The 17,960-nt window shown below is 42.9% G+C and overlaps 1 protein-coding gene across 8 annotated transcripts; it reads right to left on the bottom strand.

The window, feature by feature from the left end:
* Positions 1 to 14,132: 14,132 nt before the first annotated feature.
* LOC123446458 lies at positions 14,133 to 17,423 on the bottom strand. 8 transcript variants are annotated; one of them, XR_006631363.1, is made up of 8 exons: positions 17,202 to 17,423; positions 16,497 to 16,590; positions 16,301 to 16,418; positions 15,588 to 15,645; positions 15,374 to 15,447; positions 15,179 to 15,269; positions 14,954 to 15,016; positions 14,133 to 14,324 (listed from the first exon to the last, which is right to left on the bottom strand). XR_006631363.1 is itself a non-coding variant. In XM_045123050.1 (5 exons), the coding sequence occupies exons 1-4, from the start codon at positions 15,696 to 15,698 to the stop codon at positions 14,972 to 14,974; spliced, it is 321 nt and encodes a 106-aa protein (XP_044978985.1). In that variant the 5' UTR covers positions 15,699 to 16,291; the 3' UTR covers positions 14,133 to 14,324; positions 14,954 to 14,971. The 8 variants fall into 8 exon arrangements, 2 of the variants coding, with proteins under 2 accessions (XP_044978985.1, XP_044978986.1); XR_006631361.1 differs by having other exon boundaries at positions 16,301 to 16,598; XR_006631362.1 differs by having other exon boundaries at positions 15,374 to 15,450; positions 16,301 to 16,590.
* Between the last annotated feature and the right edge of the window lie 537 nt (positions 17,424 to 17,960).

The raw sequence follows: 17,960 nt of genomic DNA, 5'->3' as shown, positions 1-17,960 counted from the left end.
GGGGAGAAAAGTTAAATTTAGTTAGCAATTATTTAATTACCGCGAGTGTGTATTGTGTTGATAGAGTGCATTTAAATGTGTAGTAGCTTCTTCGCAAGGGTTTGGTTTTCGACGACCTCCCCTGCATTCGAAAGTGAGCACATTTGTTAACTCCTCCTCCACCCCCTTTATTTTGCTCTGCTCCAGCCTTCATGCTGATGACACTATCTAGCTAGGTATTTTGGGTATTAAAATGCAAAGTTGTTGCGTAACCAATATGTGTCTCCCGTTCAAAAGGGTTCATGTCATAAATATGCATGCATTTGCATATTTATAACGGTGATTCTTTCGAATTGTCCAACGTTATCCATGGACAGCCCGGGTATGTGTAGATTGGGTCGTTTCCCACGCTTTGCTCCGGATCCGATGTAGAGTTTCGACAGCTCCTCCTTGTTATTCTCCGGGTACACATCCTCTTGGTTAGTTGCCGAGACGTGTATCAGGAGAACAGCGGGGAGGTGCTGCCGAAATTTTGCGTTGGGTCAGGAGCAGAGCATGGGGAAATGACCCAATCTACACATACTCGGGTGGGATTAGAACCCATCTTTACCTAGTAGCTGGTAGGTGTGCATGTCGTGCATCCCAATGTATTAACCATGATTAAAAAATGGCCATAATTAATTTAACATCCTTCATGAACTGATAATTTATATTGTTTTATATGTGGATACTATGTAGCTAGCTTGCCAGAATGACTGATCGTGAATGGATGTACACCGGTCACAATAGTCAGAGAGATATGACCGATGAATGGTTGAGCAAAACCTATGAATTCGTGGAAACGGCATTTTCTAAAGGCCAGCCAAAAACATGGTGCCCCTGCACTAAGTGCTAGAATTATTCGCGACAGACAAAGGATGTAATGGGTAAACACCTGCACATGCGTGGTTTTACTCCCGGCTATAACTTGTGGACATTTCATGGTGAGTCGGCCCAAAGTAACAGAGACGAGGTGTTGCGTCGGCGCACAGATGATTATGGTACAGGGATTGAAGACATGGTGAATTACTTTGATGATGCTCGGAACAAGGACGAAGAGATGGAGGAATCCGCGAAAGCCTTCTATGCCATGTTGGAGTCTTCAAAACGTCCTCTTCACGAGCACACTAAGATTTCTCAGCTAGATGCCATCGCACAAGTAATGGCTCTGAGAGCCCAATTCAACATTGGAAGAGACCTGTTTGACTCAATGATAACCCTATTTGGGTGCTTTCTACCAGAAGGTCATATTATGCCTTCAAACCTATATGAGTCAAACAAAATCCTTAGTGCACTCAAGATGCTGTATGAGCAGATACATGCTTGTGAGAAAGGATGTGCCTTATTTAGGAAAGAGTATGCGGATGAAACATATTGTCCATTTTGCAAGTCCTCCAGATATGTTGAGGTAGAAAACGGTGAAGGTGAGAAGAAGCAGAGCAAAATCCCCGTGAGTGTCCTACGATATCTGCCGATCCTACCAAGACTTCAACGACTTCACATGCTCGAAGGAATAGCAAAACAGATGACATGACACAAACATGGAATTACGAAAGAATTAGATGAACACGGAATTCCGATGTTGGCACACCCTTCAGATGGTGACGCATGGAAGGCATTCGATAGTATACATAAGGAAAAAGCTAAAGAACCAAGGAATTGTCGAACCGCCATCAGCCTCGATGGGTTCAATCCTTTTGGTATGACGGCTACCCAATATAGTTGTTGGCCTGTATTTGTCATTCCCCTCAATCTTCCACCATCATCCATTATGCAAAGAAATCACATATTTCTGACGTTGATAATTCCAGGGCCAAACTACCCAGGGAAGAATATGAGTGTGTACATGCAACGGCTGATGGATGACTTGAAAGAAGCTTGGGTGAATGGGGTCAACACATACGACGCAGCTAAGAAAGAGAACTTTCAAATGTATGTTTGGTACCAATACTCGTTGCATGATCTGCCGACATTTGCGCTTTTCGTTGCCTGGTGTGTGCATGGAAGGTTCCCATGCCCACAATGCAAGGCAGCTCTTAAGTTTCATTGGTTGCCGCTGGGTGGGAAGTATTCCTGCTTTGACTTGCATAGACAGTTCTTGCCCATGGACCATCCATTCAGAAAAGACAAGAAGAATTTCATGAAAGGTAAAGTTGTCAAACACTCAGCACCACCTGCGTTGACGGGTCACAAATAATGAACAGTTAAAATCTATGGAGCCTGATCCAAACCGTCCAGGGTATTTCTTGGGTTATAATGAGGAACACGTCTGGACCCACAGGCCATGCATCTCGGATCTCCCCTACTTCGAAGACCTCTTACTTCCACACAACATTGACATGATGCACACTGAAAAGAATATCGCCGAGGCCCTTCTTGGCACATTTTTTGGCACTGATAAGGGCAAAGATAGTACAAATGCTAGAGTTGACCAGGAGACTCTGTGTGATAGGCCATCACTAAACATGTGAGAACTGAAAGGAAGAAAAAATTGGTCCAAACCACCTGCCTGGTACAATCTTGAGAAGGGAGAAATAAGGGAAATCCTCTTGTGGGTGCAAAAAAAATTGTTGTTCCCCGATGGGTATGCTGTGAATCTAGCGAGGGGAGAGAGCATTGAAAAAATGAAAAAAAATTGGGCTCAAGAGTCATGATTGGCACATATGGCTTGAGAGGATAATGCCGGTGATGTTGCGCGGCTATATCCCCGAGGCTGAATGGCTAGTATTGGCTGAGTTGAGCTATTTCTTCCGTGTTCTTTGTGCTAAAGAGTTGTCGCGTGCCTTGATAGATGACATGGAAGAGTTGGCGCCTGAGTTGCTCTGCAAGTTAGAGAAGATTTTTCCACCGGGCTTCTTTAATCCGATGCAACCCATGATTTTGCATCTCCCAACCGAGGCAAGATTGGGTGGCCCTGTGCAAAATCGTTGGTGCTACGCAACTGACAGAATGCAGAAGACACTTCGAGGAAAATGTAAAAATAAACGTAGAATTGAAGCATCGATGGCCGAGGCGGTCATTACCGAGGAGGCGGCAAACTTTGTAACAGCACACTATGATGCCACTATGCACAGCTTGCATAATCCAAAGCCTCGGTACAATCTGGGCGACCCAAAACGACGTGAATCCAATCTCAGCGTCTTCAAAGGGAAGCTCGCACCTTCTGGTGTGGGAAAACCAAAGTTGTTGTGTGTCAAGGAGTGGAGCACACTAACGATGTATATATTGAACAACTTAACAGAAGTTCGGCCATACATCGAGTAAGTGCTCTGTACATTGTTTTGCAGCTTTTAACAACTTTTGTGTCTAACAACTATTATTAATTGGTAAAGTCGATACGTCGAACAATTCTCGAATGGCGTTGCAATCGAAAAAGAATCCATTCTCGAGTATGAACTTCTCGAAAAGACAGGAGGCGGCTATCCCGGTTTCATCTCTTGGTTCAAAAAAATGGTACCTCCCTTATATATAATAGGTGATTTCCTTTGTTGTTATTACTCATGAGTAACACGCCAAATTCTATGTTTTCTTAACTTCTAGGCTAATTCAGATGAGCAAGTCGACGATGAATTGAGACAAATAGCTAATGGTTTTGACTTTAAGGTCCGTACATTTCAGAAGTACGACATCAATGGGTATCGCTTTCGTACTGCTAGCAAAGAGCTTTCAATGTCCGATCAAAAAACAAACAGTTCCGGTGTCTCTGCTATAGGCGAGGGAGGTGTAGAGTATTATGGAAGACTTGAAGAAGTCTACGAACTTCATTATTATGGTGAAAATCCTCCGAACGTTGTTGTGTTCAAATGTCATTGGTTCGATCCTACTAAGACAAGACGGACTCATGAACATCTTGGGATTGTCGAAATTCGACAAGACAGGCAGTTAAGCGGTGTCGATGTCTATATTGTGGCTCAACATGGCACCCAAGTTTTCTATCTGCCATACTATCGTCAAAGTGTTAAGAACCTGGAAGGTTGGTTTATCGTGTTCGATGTGCCGCCACATCTTAGACCACCTCCTCCAAATGAAGACGATTATGAACCTCAAATTGACCCAATAACATATGATGGAGAATTCTTCCAAGAATCACGTGGTGTGAGACGTCATACCCGAAACTGCTCTACGTCCACCCTGAATACGGAGGAACAAGACTCACGTGATGATGAGGAGGAAGTGGAAGTAGAAGAAGTTACCAATGCCGATGAGCTATCAATGCTTGATCGGTTACAAAAAGGCCTTCCACATGATGTCCCTGAACCCGATGATGATATCAGTCATGACGACACGTGTGATACTGATGATGATTTTGCTTCAATTGACCATGCAGAAGAGACACATGATCCAGACTATTAGTACTTTGTATGCATCCAAACATTGTTGTTTAATTATTCAATTATTAGTTGAATTATTCATGTATTTATTATTTTTCATTTAATTATTGTCCTTAAATTTGTACTAATTATTTAACTATTTATCTTTACAGGTGGTGAGACATGGCAGGCAGGGATAAGTTGAGGATAGCACCTGGGCAGCTACGGAGAAAATTGTTGCAGAGCTTTGCCAAGGAGCCCCGTGGGAGAGGCGGAGGAAAGAAGAGAGGCAGAGGACGTGGTCGTGGGAAAGGGAGGCTGCATGATAGGAGCCAGTCGCCACTACCCTCGGCTACTTCTGTCTCAGCCACGTCACCCTTGCAGACGAGGGTGTCACCGGTGCGGGATCCTCCCATCCAGGAGCAGACACTGATGCAGGGTGCTGAGGCGGAGGCTGAGGAGGAGGCTGAGGCGGAGGGTGCTGAGGCGGAGGCTGAGGGGGCTGCCAGCAAGTCGGTCTACCAACGTGGTATGACACGAGTTCCAGACCGATTGGAGTTGCAGCACAGGGCGTTCATTAAGCCAGATGGTGAGAAGTAAGTTGACATATATTGTGGGATTACCCGAAGAATACCGGGAATCCAAACTGCCTCCTTGGTGCTTTACTTAGGGAGCACATCCCCGGGATAGTGCAGTTGCCCGGTGAGGGTATGGTTCCCGAGCCAGGACTCAAGTGGGAGAACTACCAAGCCGCTCTGCTCCCGGAAAACACACATGTCAATGGTGTTGTTTGTGTGAGCGTGGCCGACAAGGTGTTGGCTGATTTTTGGGTAACTATTATTTTACCCAATAAAAAGTATACAATGTTATATATTGTTATTTCCTTCCAAATCATTTCACTATTCATCTGTGCATCTATTTGGCATAATTGCAGAGTTACTTTAGGGTCGAGGAGGGGACGGAGGAGGCGGCCAAGAAGAACCTCGTGAAAGAGTGCAAGAGTTTATTGAATAACACGAGGCACGAGCTGCGTGTTCAGGATGTTCGAGATTGGTACGCCAAGCAAGGGGAGCCGAAGACAAAGACTGAATGTCGAAAGAATTACCTTGATAAGACCGAGTACATGGAGGTATGTACATTCCAAAGATCAATTCTTAGGGCTAGTTAGGTCTATTTAGTTATAATACTTAGTTTCATTCTTCATTAACTTACATTCATAGGTGCCCCCGAGATGGTTGGCCGATAAGATGGATTGTTCGGAGATGATAGTGGACAGGTGGTGCACACAGGCTTGGTTGAGCACCCACACTATGGACAAGGACCGTCGTGCCCAATTGGTTGGTGTGCCACACCACCAAGGCAATGCCAACATCAAGTAATACGCCAAAAATGGGTATGTGTGCCTTGTTTTGTTTCATCAATAATTCATTCGTTCATGATTTTTGTTGTACTAAATCTTTGTCTTTTCGTGTAGGCCAAACACAATAACCAGCCCGAGCCTCAGGGATACGCCGCGTTTAGCATGGCCCATAAGGGCTCGTACAAGACGGCGAAGGCATATTCTGAGGGGGGTGGGTAGTCGGCATACACAAGCCTGTCCGCCTACAACAAGATGATGTCTTATTCTGAGGTGGTCAAACAGTTGCGCGGGCCTGACTTTGACCCGAGACAGAATCCTATCGATCCAGAGGCGTTGATGATCTCTGGTGGCGGAAAGAGTCATGGCACGCTGGCCATGTGTGATGGCTTCGTCCCTATCACTGAGACTCTATCTCAGATCAAGCCGAGGCAAACGAGCTCCGCTCCTGTAATACGGCAACGCGCGAGGCCAGTTGATCTTGCCATCGAGGTTAGTTTTTTCATTATTTCTTTCGTTCTTTTGTCCCTGGATGGATGATGAAAATTCCTTTTGAGGAGTGGTTGCAGGCCGCACTTATGAAGGAGAGGGAGGCCACCAGGCTCTTGTTGGAGGAGAGGGATTGGAATACACAGAGGTTGCTTGAGGAGGAGAGGGCACGCAATAATGCCCATGCGAAGGCCATGCACGACTTCGTTGCAGTAAGTCAGTTGTGTGAGAAGCAAGGCTATGTGTGAGACGCAACAAGGCTATTTCTTTGACTCCTCGAAAACTAATTTGCAGGCTATGTGTGAGAAGCAAGGTTTGCCGCCCCCTCCGCCGATCGCTTCTCCGATGGGAAACGGTGAGTTCCCTTTCAATGACCAACCTTGCACGGTCTTATACCATTGTCTGTCACCATTCTAACCACATATTTTAACTCTTGCCTTCTTGCAGCATCATTCCAGAGTTGAATCCCATGATCCCTTTACTTCTCCTGGTGAGAGCCCTAGCAACCCAGTGACCAACGGAGATGGAGCTTCTCCTCCGTTTCTTGGCATTCGGTAAGTTATTCCTCTCCTTCTTATTCTTCTTATTGTTTAGATCAACTTAGATTATGCCATGCTTTAGTTAGCTTAGTAAATTCTAGTTGATATTAGCCATGCTTTAGTTAGCTTAGTAAATTCTAGTTGATATTAGAGCTCAAAAATGACATAATTAGTTTAGAAAGTTTTGAAAGAAACCAGAAGAGAAGAACAAACAAGAGATGAAGAAATAAGAGAAGAAGAAAGAGGAGAAAAAGATAACTTCTCTTCTTTCTTTTTCTCCATCTTCTTCTTCTTCTTCTTGTTCTTCTTCTTCTTCTTCTTCCACTTATTCTTCTTGTTCTTCTTCTTCTTCTTCTTCTTCCACTCCTTCTTCTAATTGCTTAGCTTAATTTAGATAACTTCTTTCTTATTGTATTCTTCTTCTAACTTCTTTCTCATTATGCAGATTTTGATAAAGCAGCATGGCATATGGATGGATGCTCGAGGGACTTTTTAATGCACTTGTGTAGTCTTAGATGAACTTTGTAATGCACTTGTACTTGTGGATGCACTTGTGATGCTTTGTAATACTTTGTGATCTTGTTTGCACTTTAATTACATATATTCGTGCTGTTTGCACTTTGTGATGCACTTGTGTTGTGTTGTTTGCACTTTGTGATGCACTTGTGGTGTTGTTTAGGGGTTGGGCAAATATATATATGTTGCCGTTTGTATCTATGTTTTGCAAATGCAGGGAATTAACAGAAAACAAATATGAAAAAAAAACAGAGAGGGTCTTTGCCTACAGCTTACTGACGGCAACGGCTTTGCCGTCGGTGGACTGACGGCAAAGAAGACACGTGGCGGCAGCCTGTGTATCCTGGCAACTTTGGGAATACCAAATTTTCCCAGATTTTCGGCTTTGCCGTCAGCTGTGCTCTAGCTATCGCCAAAGAGGGGACCAAGGGGACCTAGGTTTTCGGTGTTGTCGTAAGCTTTGCTACGACTGTGGGCAAAGAGGGGACCCAGGGTTTCGGCTTTGCCGTCAGCTTTGCTACGGCTGTGGGCAAAGCCTGCCATTAACCTTCTAACGGGGCTCGGCCTACGGCGTTGTCGCCATTTCTCTTTGCCGTCATCCCGTGCCACAAAGCTGATGGCAAAGTCTTTGTCGTCGGTCTACCTTCAGCTGACGGCAAAGAAGGTGATTGCCGATAAAATCTTGGCTGGTTCCTTTGCCGACAGCACACTGACGGCAAAGCCTTTGCCGTCTGTTAAACTGTCCTTTGCCGTCAGCTCTGGCTGTCGGCAAACCAATAGATTCCAGTAGTGATTCCTTAGTGGAAAACCTCAACTCTGAGATTACCCAAAGCATCATCGGAATCCCGATGCACAAGATGTTTCGTAAAAGGTAAAACGAATCTAGCAAGGCCGCCCGACGTGTCGACAAACCCGATAGGAGCCGTGTATCTCGTTCTCAGGACACGACCGGATGGGAAATACTACGAGTACCAAACCTCGAGTTGCCCCGTGGTTGCCCCATAGTCTGCCCTTTTTGGACCAACACTCATGAGGAGCACTGTCCCAGGGGTTGATTAATTACTTCGCGGGTGCCGACGGGTCCCTATGCATTTTTATTTAGTTATTAGGCAAATGTAGTACCAAAGTTGGGCCTTTCCAGACCAGCTTTAATCTAAAACAAATTATTAAGGGGGTCCCCATAACAACCCCGGTCGTGTTAGGAGAGCTCAATTATGGAATATAACACCCGTAGCCGAAACTAAGGGGGCAAAGGTGGAACAAACACCATGCTAGAAAGGCTGAGCCTTCCACCTTTTACCAAGTATATAGGTGCATTAAATTAAATAGCATTAATATGGTGATATAACAAGGAACCCATGTTATCACATGGAAGCAACTGCACCTGCAACTAGCAACGCTAACAAATGGTTAAGCAAGCGGTAACATAGCCAATCAGTGGTTTGCTAGGTTGTGAACATGTTGAAGGTTTTCATGGCAATGTTGGGAGGCTGATATTTAACAGGTGGTAGGTAGCGAGACATAACGATAGAAATTGTAAAACTAGCATGGCAATGATAGTAATGGTATCTGGGGAAATGGTCATCTTGCCTGAGATCCCGCTTGGAAGAAGAATGACTTCGTCAAGCAGACGAACCGATGTAGTCGAACGGGTCCTCACTTTCCGACACGCTTGCGTAACTCTATCGAGACGAAGGAAACCGGAAACAAGCATCAACACACGATATTCACCACGACACGTGCACGACAAGATGCAATCCACATATGATGCATGATCAGCTGAATATATGCAAGACATGGCATGGCAATTCATAACAATCAAATACTACACATTAAGTGAAGTTCATTATGCAACGAGTTGCGTATTGACGAAACTCCACGTATGAATTATTTAATTCTATACCAATTAGGTACACGCAATATTAAATGTTGGTTAAACATGGGAAGAGGTGAAGCGTAACTAAGCTATCTATCTAGGCATTTTAAATGAGGTCGGAAACGACATATAGCATCTCCGAGATGACCTCATACGTCAATTTATAATTCTGTCCAGATCTGAAATAACACTTTATAATATTTGTTAAACATCAAAATAAATAGGTTCACATGATGCTACGCGTCGTTCCAATCAATTTACACATAGAGAACATCTCCAACGGAGCTACGGTTCAAAAGATATGATCACCGCAAGATATGATGCCGTGAATGCGAGATGTATGCAATGAAAGTCAAAAGCTACTCATAATCTGCCAAGATCGGCCACATGGCATTTTCTACACCCCAAAACAACAAGCTACATAAATCCAAAAAGCTGAAACAAGACATGAGGCGGTAGTGGTCAAGATGCACTACAACATACTACTAATAACATCTAGCATGTCATCATGGATCACTACGAAAAGAACTCACAAAATGGCATCTCACACAGAGTTTCAGACTTAGTGAAAATATCAGTTTTGATAGTGCAGTTTTTGATCTGAAGGCATATTGATAGCAGCAAAACTATATGCTACAGGGCACCAAATGACATGAAAATTCACAGCATGCTAGAGAATCTTAAGGACTACAACTAACTGCTTTGCACCAACCTCAAAAGAGCTACAGATACTAGCAAAACTCATGGCAAGACAGCAACAAAATATAATAGATTTCAGACTTCGAAATATTTCAGCATCTCCAAATCAGCATTATTTTCTAGCATGTTGAGAACAAGCAAAAACACAAAAACATGGATTTATATTGCAACCAAAATTATCAGAGGCTAGCCTACACAACCAAGAGCATATCTCATGTTCACAACTCATGCATATCACGCACGGAATAAAACCCACAAAATAAACAAAGGGGCAACATTGCAAAATATCACCCGCACTAACTTGCTCAAAAGCTAAAACTAAATGCACAGTTAAATTCTATGGATTTTCTACCCCAAAAACATATATAATATGAGGGGTCGCAAAATACAAATAACGCCACACGTATATGCGAGAATATGTCCTAAACCCGGCGTAGCAATCTAGCGAGGGAACCTACATGCAAAAATGCAAACAACTACTCTAAAATACATAGAAAAGGGTTACAAACAACACGAGCATTTTATCTATGGGGTTTGAACAATCTGGACACACACAAAAATAGCTATGGATTAATTCCCTATTAGGACACCAGATAGAGGATTACTACGCTCAGGCCTCCATGTCGATCACCGGTCTACCGCCATCTGCCGCGGCCACTACCGACAACGACAAACCCGAGTTTCAGCATCAGATGCAGATGACCATTGCTCTGTCCGTCCAAGTACCGAGCTTAGATGCATTCTTGTGCGACAAGGGAAAGTGTCGTCTCAGTGTCGGTGTGGAACAATCTATCGCATCTTCGGATGCCATCCGCAACACGGCTCGGGGTCTGAAGTGACAGAAACAACGGGGTAGTGCGAATAGGAAGCAACTAAGGAGGAACTCATATGTAGTAGGCAAAAGAAGGCAGGAGCCGGACTAGAAGGCGGCGGAGTAGTCCGCCGAATGTCTGTAATTCATGTTCTGTCGAGCCCCGATCCTAAGCCATATGAATCTAGCAAGTAACACCTCACATCACTTTGCGGGATCACGCACGGTAAACCCCACCGGTGCCACCTCTTCTTGGCCGGGGCCGTTTGCATCTTTTGCTTCACGTATATGAATATGTCGCTAGCAATCATATGTTAGAGAACCCGGGTCAACATGACTAGTTATAAACCAAAGTGGCACATCCATACAGGAACATGCACATATAACCCTGCAATGCAGGTGTCGGTCATCAACTACGTGTACATGAGTCAAAGCAAGCTACATGGACTCCATTAAACCGTGAGACATTTCAGTCATCAACTGCATGTAGACAAATCATAGCGAGCTACATGGACTCCATTACACCATGTGACATTTCCCCGTGGGGACAAACACATTAACAAAGAAGGATACACGCGGGTCAATCAATGTGTCTGGAGCAGTAGCAAGCTACCATGGCTCACTAGCCTATAACAGGGGATACTAAAGGCACAAAACTAGGTGTCGAATCCCACACATACAATGCAATTTAAAACATACACACAATATGCATTATATGTGTATATACAAATTGGCATTAGAACACAACTCTACGACTCAAAGTGTTATTAAAGACCCATAAGAGCCAACATAGTGTGATATTAGAAACAGGGGTCACATGACCCAACACTCAAAATCATACAAGCAACAAGTGGAAGCACAACATGTCTGAGTAGAAACATCTATTAAAAGTGTCCTGATGAGCTTCAAAATCTACCATGACCCTCCCAAAGGAGCCAAACCTCTGTCTGGGATTCCCAAGCTAGTCCAGTCAACATTGAACATATTGTCAAAACTAGTAGTGAGACCGAAGTCTCATCTGCAAAACATAAATTAAGCAACTGTGAGTACAAAGGTACTCACCAAGACTTACATCAGAACTATCTACTTATGCATCGATTTCAACAAAGGGGGTTGGGGAGTTTATTGCAGGAAGCCAGAATTGACCCTTGGCTAACATGTACTTCGACTACAAGTACTCCCTCTGTTCCTAAATATAAGTATTTTTAGAGATTTCACTAAAGGACTATATACGGAGCAAAATAAATGAATCTACACTCTAACATATGTCTACATACATCCGTATGTAGTTTCCTAGTGAAAACTCTTAAAAGACTTATATTTAGGAACGGAGGGAGTAGTATGTTTGAGGTAAGAGAGAGCACACGAGTCCACATATTCACCACATCAATAGACCATTATGGATACGCTCCTATCTCCCTACGAGAAGGCCATCCATAACACTCACACTTATCTTGCACATTTTACTGTATCCATTTAAATTGTCTATGTACCACATAAGTTTTCCAAGTAGTCCATATCCGCGGACGCGGCTATTTAAATAGATGAATTAACCCTATAGGAGTATACTTCTTCACACATGCTCTCACCATTTATCACCACATGCACGTCATGCATCTCGGCAACTTTCAAGCGGAAGCACTGGCGTGGGCGTCGGCCACGACCTGACTAGCCACACAAGACTCTAGTCCAGGATTATCGCCTATTGAGACTGAACCCGCAAGGAAGTCCGGCCGAATTTTCCATTCTGGCCCCAAATGATATGTACAAGGTTCCCAAGCCCACCTCGATGGATGGATCTATGCTTGGTACACACGGCCACGTGTGCATTTACTGCACCATAGCCTACCCCTCCGGTCACTGCTATTCACGACCAGGAGCACATCCTACAAACACCAGAAACTAATTGGAACTTCTAGACAGAGGTTAAGGCTATTAATAAGTCATGAAAGTCAATTAAAGATCCCAATGTGCGGTAGTATCTTGTCTTGTCAATTAAAGAAATTAAGGATCCCAATGTGCAGTAGTACCTTTACCAAATCTAATTCACACACTTAGCTCTCACACAGTAGGACATGTTCACAACCATTCTAACTCATCGCCCAAATGGATCAGACCCGAAACGACTCTAAGCATAGCAGGCACAATAAGCAAGCATGGATGAGTACGCACAAGAAGGCTCAAGCAGTTGCTACTCATGCTAAGTGGTTTCTACTATTTACTGTGGCAAAGACACATCATGCAAATGAATGGGTTCAACTACCGCGAACATGTAACAGTTGAAACGATGTTGTCCTAATGTAGTAGAATAGTGTTGGACGGAGAGTGTGGGTTATATGAGTATGCTCAAGGGGGGTTGCTTGCATGGCACTTTTGAAGAGAACAATGAGTCTTCATCGGTGAAATCAACCTCAACGTCACAATAACGTCTACCGAGGGGAACAAACACCGACAAATAAAAGGGAACAACTACCAATGCAATGCACAACCAGAATGAATGGTATGTCATGTTAAGGTACTGAGTTTACCTAATGCAACAAGTAACCAAATTAATTCATGTGGAATTCAAACATATAGTAAATTCCAACTCCAAAAGCCATATCATAAATTTCCCTAATCATATTTGTCCTAAACAGCAGTGTTAATTTGTTCAAACATGCATGATAATAGCATCAACACATTGATTGTATTTTTTGGATATTTTTGCATATATAATTTATTTTCATTGGACTTATTTCCTATGATTTTTTGAAGTTCTATATATTGCTGGAATTTCCTGATTTGATCCTAAATAAGAAAATCCAGTTAATTTAATTATGATGTTAGCATGGTGTCAGACTGGCATCAGAAGGTGAACATTAAACGTCCAAGGTCAGACCTGACCAGTGAAGCCCACTGGTTAGTCAATCCATTGGTTAGCATGGGTTAATTAGAGTAACTAAACTAACCAACAAACACTAGGGCCAACTGTTAGTGACCTGTCATTACAAGAAAGATGCTAATTTACGACCTTCAATATTTGTCACGGAATGGTCATTGGTTTTCATTTGCGACCTTTTTACGACCAAAAAGAGACGGTCAAAAGCTGAGGGTCTCTAACGAACTATAACTACCTTTTTTCTGAAATTGTCAAAGACATTTACGACCAAACGAAAACATTGAAATTATTTTGGTCGTTGGTTGTCTGCCCAAGCCACATCGGATCCAACGTCGCAAGCTGACGTGGAAATTTTTTGACCAATTCGATTGGTCATTGATAAGAATGAGCCCGGTCTAGTTCGATGCTTTAGATGGGCCGAGCCCATTAAATCAGTCTTTTTACATTTTTTCTATCAATTTTTTGTGAGATTCATGGGCCAAGTCCAACGTTATAGCTTTTCTATTGTTGGACCGTGGCCTCTTTGTCTAAACACTTTGATTTTCTTTTTTAATTAAATGGGTCCTAGTTGTGAGGTTCTGCTAACTAGGTCCCATTTGTCAGACAAAAAATTCACTATAGAAAAGCAACGAGATCATGTAATACAATGGCAATCACAATAACAAACTCAGCTCTACAAGTGTAATACAATGGCAACCACTATGAATTGTCTGTTACAAAGTTGATATGTCTATTATTACAACATATAATTATGCATTCTTGGATAATAAGTAGGGCTTCACACAATTGGCTTCGAGGCTTCGCACTTCAACTTTCTTAGGCCTAGAGATCCTGTAAAACAAACAACCATATTTTTAAGAGCTACCATATACAGATCAAGAATAGAAACAAGGAACAAAAACAAGCAATTCTCATCATGTGTTAAATTGTCGACCATCATAAACTAAAGCAGAATAGTGTTTCTGTATTTTGTGCATTCGCGTGTTTTATTTCTAATACAACTTGCACTTTTATCTTACACCAAAAACAAATGCTTAAGAGAGAGAGAGAGAGAGAGCCTGAGTTAACTGCACATTCATTGTTCCTAATTGTTCAATCTAATGCTAACTCACTTTGCTCAAGGCAAAATCAACACAAAAGACTAGTCTAAACCTGCTCGCCTGAAAAATCAAACAGCACACAAGAGTGAGGCTAATCTACCTCTGCTGCTGCATGTGCTAGGTGCAAGTAAATCCTGGTCTTCCTAATTATGACTCATATATTTCATTTCCTGGTCTGATTTATGTGCTAGGTGTATGTTTTTTTAATTAAAACAACCAGAAATCCACAGTCAATGTCTATGTTTCTTAGAACAACCAACAATCAACTCCTACTTCATGCAATAAAAAAGAAGGAAAACTAGCAAGTGGCAATTAAACAAAATGAACGATTCTTGACAGAGACAAGTATTGATTTAATACCCATCTCGTAAGGTTCTGCTAATGTGCTTTGCCTAGCAGCGTCTTAGTTCTGTTCAGAAATCTCTGCAAACAGATAGGGAGGAAATGAATTCTTCAGGTGAAGCTCTCGGGAGACATTAGGTGAGATTTTCAAACACGATTGATACGTTTTTTTCAGGAGACATAAGAAGGGCAAATGCTGATACTAGAACAGTTGAAGGGGCTAATGGATTAGTGGTAGATGACCTGAAGGGTGAAGAGGTCGGCTGATTGGCCAACAACCTTGTCGTACTCCAAACCCACAGCAGCCAGTCCGGCCATGGAGATCACAGCCAACCTGGTGACACATTAGACATGCCAGTCACTAGCTTCTATTATCTCTGATCATATTTCACCAAAATCGTACATGGATGCAACTAATAGGTTTAACTCTAGCATTACCTATCCACTTCCTTTTGATCGAGCTGGCCACTATATAGCAGCTTCTGTAGCTGGCCATCAACGAGGTTAACATGCTACTTACCAATGTCCAAAGAGCATCCCAGGATAGGTAGGCCAGTCACATAGGCAACCGAATCACAACGAGAGCATTACAGTCAGTAAGATTATAGCTGCAGATCCACCATTGTTGCAGCAAAAAACAGAGTGCACATACCCAGAAAATGAGCAGCTTCATGCCTAGGGAAAACCGCAGAAAAAGAACCAATTGCCACCTGCAGCAGACTCCGGCGATGGATGTAACATTAGCATTTGCACTGTAAAACATAGCCTTACAATTCTAACAGCCCCAGGTTATAGGATGAGTCAAAATTCCCAATACATCTCAAGTGAGCTAATACCAAAGTCCTTAGCAGATAGCACAACTATCTTGTATATTACACTAACATCTAACACATTTCTACTAACAGGAAAAAAAACTGCGCACACTGATAGCACATCAATCTTGTATAGTCAAATTGGTTTCTTATAAACTACACTTTTGTTAGAGTTGAGAGAATTCAGCGTCTAAAATAGAACAAAAGCGAGACACGGGGCTGTGACCTGACTTCTCCCAACTACAAGTAGCAAATGGTTAATCAATACAACAATCTTGTATAGTCAAATTGGTTTCTTATAAACTACACTTTTGTTAGAATTGCAAGAATTCAGCGTCTAAAATAGAACAAAATCTAGACAGGTGGCTGTGACCTGGCTTCTCCCAACTACAAGTAGCAAATGGTTAATCAATACAACAGGAGCCATTACAAAATTTCTGCTTCTCAAAAGTAAAGCATCGATATTAAGGATTTTGAGAACTCAAACATTCCTGCAGACTTTGTAAGATGTAAATCAGCAGACATTGGTTCGATAATTCTGATATACATCAACCTGAGATGCTTTCATGTGAAAGTAATAATATGTCCTCGCCTCCTTGGCCTGGACAGCCTTATGCAGGGCAGGCGCCCTCAGATCCTTCGCCGTGTCGACCACATACACATGACCGGACCTGTGAACAACCATCAGATCATCAGCATTACAAACTCAGCTAAAATTCAATTGTTCGTCCGCCTTCTTGTTGACCAACCGCCACAGCCTAACTTGCCACCGCCGCAGAAAGAGATGAAATAACTCCAGAAGAAGTAAGAAACTTCCTTGCATCCCATTTCTTCTCCTTTAACCTGCATGTCTAGGACGAACAAAGTACAACTTAACGAAACAGCAACACAACTGTCCAACTTGCTATGTAACTGCAATGGTTCTGAAGATGCAGTAACGCGCTTTTCCTTTGAGCAGGATAAGGTCTTATTCAATTATCAGAAACGCAATATACATATATGCGATACTGGTGTCCGGTTGTGCGGCAGGCCGGCGGAAACAGTTCTGGTTTCACTAAGTGGTTTTAAAAAGGTAGCACTAATCTCGTGTCAGTTATTTTGGCAGCAAACAGGAAAATGTAACAGCAAACTCAGCCTCATTAACCGATCGCGCATGGGTTTTCCAAGGAATAAAACCTCGTCTGCGTACACAATCCTCCTACAGCAACCAAGTTCATCCCTCTAGCCTCTGCCGTGAACCTAAGATTTCCGAAACGCAAAGCGAATCGCTTGCTTCCACATCACAAGAGGAAACCCTCCCGCTGCGCTTTTCTACTAGCACTAGTACTACTTTCCGCGAACGGGACTAGATCGCAGGAGCGACCTCCCGAAGGGATCACACCGACGCCGAAACCGAGGGCGCGTTGGATCCAGACTTAGACTAGAGAGGCAGGAGGGAAGGGGGAAGGGCGCACCAGATGGAGAGGACGTTGACGAAGTTGGCGAAGGCGAAGGCGAGGAGGGCGGCGCCAAGGGGGAAGTTCGCGCCGACGTCCGCAGCAGGGACGCCCCCGCTAGCCCCAGCTAGGTCTCCTCTCCCTCGGCTTCACCGACGTGGTCGTCCGCATGCACGCCGAGCTCAACCTCACCCTCCAAGCGGCTGTCGAGGCTTTCTTCGCTGCCGAACGGCCCCTCTACAAAAGTATCTATTTAATCATAGAAACAACAAAAAATTTCCAAGATCCAACAACTAGCTAGGAACGGGCATGCCCGTCGTTTCTACCGCATTTCGATATGGGTATTAAAATTCAAAAACAATTTAAAATTTAGAAAACCTTGACATTGTGTCATTACATGTGACCAAGTTAACGGGAAAAATAATAAACTTGTAATACTATATTTATTTTAAAAAAGTGTTCTTAAAAGTGAGCTATCATTAGTGAAGATTCATGGCTTTTGAGCCAAATGATCAATCTTATGGCCACATTCATGGCATAGTTCGTTGAGACGATCTAATATTATGCACAAGGGTGCATATTGAAATGGCAAACAATGTTGATTAAGGAAGTTTTCATTTTCCTTTAATGAAAATTTCATTTTCCATTTTTCATGTGCCCGAAATGAATTTTTTTGTGAAGAACCTACCATATATTTGTTTTGAAAATTGTACCAAATCATTTTTCGAAAATACTAGATCATATTTAATGTACAATTGACAAAATGGTTGGATGGTC

Source organism: Hordeum vulgare, chromosome 4H (genome assembly GCF_904849725.1).
Source record: "Hordeum vulgare subsp. vulgare chromosome 4H, MorexV3_pseudomolecules_assembly, whole genome shotgun sequence".
NCBI classification, from domain to species: domain Eukaryota; kingdom Viridiplantae; phylum Streptophyta; class Magnoliopsida; order Poales; family Poaceae; genus Hordeum; species Hordeum vulgare.
Note: the sequence above shows the minus strand (reverse complement) of the source record. Positions and strands in the feature narration are given on the sequence as shown.

What these genes read in the sequence shown, in the direction of transcription:
- LOC123446458 (XM_045123050.1), bottom strand. Translation starts at nt 15,698, where the DNA reads ATGTTTTACAGTGCAAATGCTAATGTTACATCCATCGCCGGAGTCTGC. An exon ending in GATCAAAAGGAAGTGGATAG is followed by an intron (nt 15,270 to 15,373) that starts GTAATGCTAGAG and finishes ATGTGTCACCAG; the next exon opens with GTTGGCTGTGATCTCCATGG. An exon ending in CCGACCTCTTCACCCTTCAG is followed by an intron (nt 15,017 to 15,178) that starts GTCATCTACCAC and finishes ATCTGTTTGCAG; the next exon opens with AGATTTCTGAACAGAACTAA.